We start from the raw sequence: 5804 nt of genomic DNA on the forward strand, positions 1-5804 counted from the left end.
AACAGCAAATAACAGAAGTAGAAAAGTTGCATCAAAAAATACTGCAAAAATACTGCACAATATCAGTGTAATGAGTTCAATGCAATACCTCGGCTCCAGACGCCCCGCCCCCTCCACAGACGCTCCGCTGCTCCTCTCCCAAATTGTAGCTGACGGCAGACAGTGCCGCAGACAAGGAGGCCGGCTTGTTTTGTTTTTATGACCAAAATTGTGGAAAAATACTCATGAAGTTTGACCCGCTAGAAGAGCGAGGTGCGCAAGAACGCTGTTACCCTTTTTCCACCTAGCTATCCGCTCTTTTTGGCCCTCATGTCCCTCCGTCGTCGGACTAAACTCGCACCTGCTTCCTCGCCGCCTTGGCCGTATCTAGACCCACAGCGTGTAGCGCAGACCACGCTTCAATATTGAGCATAATTTAAAAATGTCTGCATCAAGCTCACTGCAACACACTGCTGTAAGAATATAACCAGGAAGCGCGGTAGGAGGGCAAAATAGGTTTAGCGCCACCGCAGCACGGGAGGGATTTACACCCAGGAGCAAAATGGATAAAAATAGACCAGAGGGAAATAAAAAACATGAATCAATTCTCTTGCGGACGTATCGATGCATCGGATCGTCGGCTGTTGGATTGATGCATCGACACAAAACGATTATTATTTACACCCCTAACTACTACTCACCAATTTAACATGTTTAGCTCTTTCAAATTACGCGAGAATGTGTACAAAACAACAAAAATGGCGCCGGCAACGCTTGTGGGTCGTTTTCAGCGAATGTCAGTGATTTTAAAGTAATTTTGAGTGATAAATAATTTTTTTTTGCGATCATTGTACTTGCCCGGTGGGCAAATGCAGTGAAATTAGTTCTCTCCCAACAATAAAAACTACTTGCCCCGGGCGATCGGGCGATGGTTACCATCGAGCCCTGGATATGTTATCGGACCAAATCATATCTATTTTTACTACTTAGTTGGTTGTGTGTAAGCTAAACAGAAACAGAATGTTTCAGTTAGCATGCTCTTATTGGATTGATTGATCCAGGCCAACATTATACGATATTTGCTATTTTTCTGATATCAAACAGATTTCCAAAATCAGTGTTGAATAGGACGTCCTTAGCTTCCATTAGATTTTGTTTGAAGTTTCTGTAACCCATTGAGTATAAATAAATGGGTCCGTTTTTTTCATGCATGCTGTTTTTGTCGATTATTTCTGTTTAAGAAATATCACTTGACCAAACCTCCAAAAATGCCACACTACAAAAAAACACAAAAAAGGTTTGTGTGATCAGTGCTGAAATGGTATCTGGTTGGTATCCAGTATGTTGTTATCAGGACACCCCTAGTTTTAACTTATTTAAAATCTTTTATTAATGATCAGCAGGATTAGCGGGGTTAGCGCTGTTAGCCGCCTCGCCGTCCTGAAATTGATGCCTTCTTGTGTGCGTTCCCTGCAGACTAAAATGATCTTTGAGAGGATAAAGCTGAATATTTTCCTGTAATATTTCCAGCTTCCTGTTGAAGTCAATCAGTAACTCTGTCATTCTTGTCAGTGTGACCTTTGATGCTGAAGGAGGAAATTGAATCTCTTGAATTCGGAGCAAAGATTCCTGGATCATTTTATGCAGACACCTTTCCCGGCAGACGCTCGTTTATGCTTCGAATGAAGCAAGAGGGCAAAACAACAGCCAGGAACTCTTCTTTGACCGAATTATGCTTTTCTCCAAGCAATTAGTCCTTTTTTTTGTTTTTATTTGGCCATTTTGAGAAGAAGGATTTTGATTTCTGTTTAACAGGAAGCCAATGAAGGGAAGCTAAAATATGAGAAATGAGATCTCTATTTAAAATTTTCATCAGAACTCTCGCTGCAACGTTTTGGATCAACTGAAGGCTTCCTGATATTAAAGAATCAGAAACATCTAACTCAGATATTCACTTGAAGTGTTTTCTATCATTTATTTCCACTACAGCAACAGCTTGTTGCATAATTCTGTTTCCTTCTTCCTCACAGTCGGCTGATATCACGCATCTGGAAAGCACCAGGTAGGATTCGCTGCGACAGCCATGCCTCCCAGGCCCTCTTCAGGAGAACTATGGGGGATGCACTTGATGCCCCCCAGCATCTTAGTGGACTGCTTGCTGCCAAATGGCATGATTCTCACATTGGAGTGCCTCCGGGAAGCGACGCTCGTCACGGTCAAGCATGAGCTCTTCAAAGAAGCCAGGAAGTACCCTCTCTACCATCTGCTGCAGGAGGAGAGCTCGTACATCTTCGTCAGCGTCACGCAGGAGGCCGAGCGGGAGGAGTTTTATGACGAGACCAGGAGGCTCTGCGATCTCAGACTGTTTCAAGCTTTCCTCAAAGTTATCGAACCAGTGGGCAACAGAGAGGAGAAAATCCTGAACAGAGAAATCGGTATTCCTCTGAGCTCATGGTTAAAGCTGGCCATATCCTGTGTGACATCCCTTTATACCTTTTCTTCTCTCTTCGTTTTCAGGTTTTGCTATTGGGATGCCCATATGCGAGTTTGATTTGGTGAAGGACTCAGAAGTACAGGACTTTAGGAGAAACATTTTAAATGTTTGCAAAGAAGCAGTGGACCTCAGAGACAGCAACGGATCCCACAGCAGAGCGTTGTACGTCTACCCTCCTAACGTAGAATCCTCTGCAGAACTTCCCAGGCACATCTATAATAAACTCGATAAAGGTAAGAGCCTCTACCCGAGTTACGACACTGATTGCTCATCGTAACCTCGAGAATCTGGTTACAAATTTGTCCCCTCTTTCTGGCTTTGTCATGTTGTGCAATCATGTTGACACATCTGAAAACAGTTTAACTCGTTACAGAAGCTACAAAACTGACCTTCCTTTGAGCAGATTGAGTTTCTGGAGCATCACATTTGTGGGGTCAATTAAACGCTCAAAATGGCCTGAAAAAGAGAACTTTCATCTGAAACTCAACAGTCTATTCTTGTTCTTTGAAATGAAGGCTATTCCATGCGAGAAATTGCTAAGAAATTGAAGATTTCCTACAACGATGTGTACTACTCCCTTCAGAGGACAGCAGAAACAGGCTACTGCAGGTACTATTTAATGAAGATGCCAGTTGGGGACCTGTGAGGCGTCTGTTTCTCAAACTAGAGACTCTAATGTACTTATCTTCTTGCTCAGTTGTGCAACGCGGCCTCCCACTTCTTTTTCTACTCTGGTTAGAGCCTGTTTGTGCTGTCCTCTGAAGGGAGTAGTACACACCGTTGTAGGAAGTCTTCAATTTCTTAGCAATTTCTCGCATGGAATAGCCTTCATTTCTAAGAACAAGAATAGACTGTTCAGTTTCAGATGAAAGTTCTCTTTTTCTGGCCATTTTGAGCGTTTAATTGACCCCACAAATGTTATGCTCCAGAAACTTAATCTGCTCAAAGGAAGGTCAGCTTTGTAGCTTCTGTAACGAGCTAAACTGTTTCCAGATGTGTCAACATGATTGGCCAAGGGTTTTCTAATCATCAATTAGCCTTCTGAGCCAATGAGCAAACACATTGTACCATTAGAACACTGGAGTGATAGTTGCTGGAAATGGGCCTCTATACACCTATGTAGATATTGCACCAAAAACCAGAGCAGCTAGAATAGTCATTTACCACATTAGCAATGTATAGAGTGTATTTCTTTAAAGTTAAGACTAGTTTAAAAGTTATCTTCATTGAAAAGTACAGTGCTTTTTCCTTCAAAAATAAGGACATTTCAATGTGACCCCAAACTTTTGAATGATAGTGTAACTATTTAATGGTTCATTTTTAAAAAGTTATTGGTGTATTTAGTGTTAACATGATTTATTAGATGAATCTATATATTGCTGTTACATCTACTTATTTCATGGTCCATGTTTAAGTATATCTCATGGTATGGTGTGGCCGTCCATTTACCTCCGGGATCACATCACAATGATTATGATTATCATTTCATCAAAGATTAGAACAAACGTCTGTATAGAGTTGATGTTTTCGACCAGTTTTATCATCCTGAATCGGTTATTGGTGTGTTTAGCATGAGCTCAGCATGGCTAACAGGACTGAAGAAACATTTCCAACTTCGGTGTGTCACATGACTGGCCAAAGGTTGAAGTTCAGAAGGAAATAGTTTGGTGTCTTTGCTGTTATCTGTTCAGCCTTCCTGTTATCTGCTGAAAGTCCAGCTCTCTCTCGCACTCTGACAGACTGAACAAATCCAGCTGACAATAAAAATCTTTTTAAATCTTTATTTTAAACTCCTCACTGACTCTGCAGGAGGGGAACCAGGGGTTTTTCTTCACTCAGCAAGAATTTCCACACATGAGCCGCAAATGGAGGCTGAAAATATCTGTCATGAGCTGATTAATTGAGCTTCTTGGAATCTTAAACTGTTCAATCTTTTAAAAAAAACTTTTTTTCATTTCCTCTGAAAATACTTAAAGTTCCTCTTGGTTTTGTGGTCTTTATGTTTTTAAAAACCATTTTCAGCCTTAGAAGGAAGCACTGAGGTAATTTCTTTTCTCACTTCCTCTGTGTTTATAAAACAGCTTTTGTTTTTGTTTTTCAGGTCAGATCATTGTGGTGATTTGGGTCATCGTTTCACCCAGCAATGACAAACAGAAGTACACCCTGAAGATCAACCACGACTGTGTGCCGGAGCAGGTGATAGCCGAAGCCATCCGTAAGAAGACGCGGAGCATGCTGCTAACCCAGGAGCAGCTAAAGATGTGCGTCCAGGAGTACCAGGGGAAGTACATCCTCAAAGTCTGTGGCTGTGATGAGTATCTGCTGGAGAAATACCCCCTGAGTCAGTACAAGGTATTGCCCTCTTTGCTTTGCTAACCCTGTCATCAAAATGCTCCTGTAGGACAATTTTGGGGAAGATTTATCAGTTAAAGGAAAAGTCCGGTCAATAAGGAATGATCAAAGGATCGTTATCTATACCTAAAACTAATATGTTTCTGATGATTTAATGAATTGAGCGTTAATCTGTAAAAAAATTAAAATAGCCTTTGTTGCGATCACGGAGTCCGGGGCTGGCCATTTTTGCTCAAATATAGTAAAGGGCCGATTATACTTCTGCAGCCGCACACATCAAATGTCGCTTGTTTCTGGTCGCGAACCAGTTTTGGTGGTATGCCTCTGCATCGTCGGTCTAGAATTTCTAGGGACACACAGCTGTTTCCCGCCAAAGCGCAGGGGGGGTACTATTGGAGAACTCGCAAGAACTTAAGCGGATGGTCGCGTTTATCTTCCAAAACAACAGTGGCGCCTCTGCAAGATATCACGGTCACAGAGATGGATTTAGAGTTGCTAGACATCGAAGAGGAACAGGTTCTGTTAATGGAGTTTGCAAAAACACGGATTAACCTTTCATTATAGTTGTCCATTGTAGTTGTTCCCCGGTTTTTAAAAATGGCGCGCCCCGGCACCGAATCAAGAAGGACGACCACAAACAGCCGGGAAAGGCATACCAAGGACCAATCACAGCTGCTTTTTGTCTGCGCACTTCCGCTTGAGGTCTGAGTGGGTTTGCGACCGTCCGACGCGTAGTCAGGATTTTTTTGATGTACGTGACGACGGTTGCAGAACCTCTGGGCAGGTGGCGTGGTCGCGCACAGAGACAGATTTGACGGTTGCAGAGGCTATGCGTCAGAAGCATAAATTGGCCTTAACACCTCACTCCTGAAATCTTCAGGCAGTGACGTCACGGTGTGGTTTAACCTAATGCCATTCAAGCATAATCAATGGGAACTACTAGACACATCTGCAATCAACAACAATTATTGAAGATTTC

At 42.4% G+C, this 5804-nt stretch overlaps 1 protein-coding gene across 1 annotated transcript in view; it reads left to right on the forward strand.

The window, feature by feature from the left end:
- LOC107082599 (phosphatidylinositol 4,5-bisphosphate 3-kinase catalytic subunit alpha isoform) overlaps positions 1–5804 on the forward strand; it is a 46836-nt gene that overhangs the window by 17505 nt on the left and 23527 nt on the right. Inside the window, exons 3-5 of the mRNA XM_015371367.1 lie at positions 2005–2414; positions 2497–2706; positions 4575–4825. Of these exons, the coding sequence (XP_015226853.1) occupies positions 2063–2414; positions 2497–2706; positions 4575–4825 (813 nt within the window). The 5' untranslated portion in view covers positions 2005–2062. The remainder of the gene's footprint in view (positions 1–2004; positions 2415–2496; positions 2707–4574; positions 4826–5804) is intronic.

This window comes from Cyprinodon variegatus, unplaced genomic scaffold, assembly GCF_000732505.1.
Source record: "Cyprinodon variegatus isolate N-32 unplaced genomic scaffold, C_variegatus-1.0 Scaffold57, whole genome shotgun sequence".
Taxonomy (NCBI): domain Eukaryota; kingdom Metazoa; phylum Chordata; class Actinopteri; order Cyprinodontiformes; family Cyprinodontidae; genus Cyprinodon; species Cyprinodon variegatus.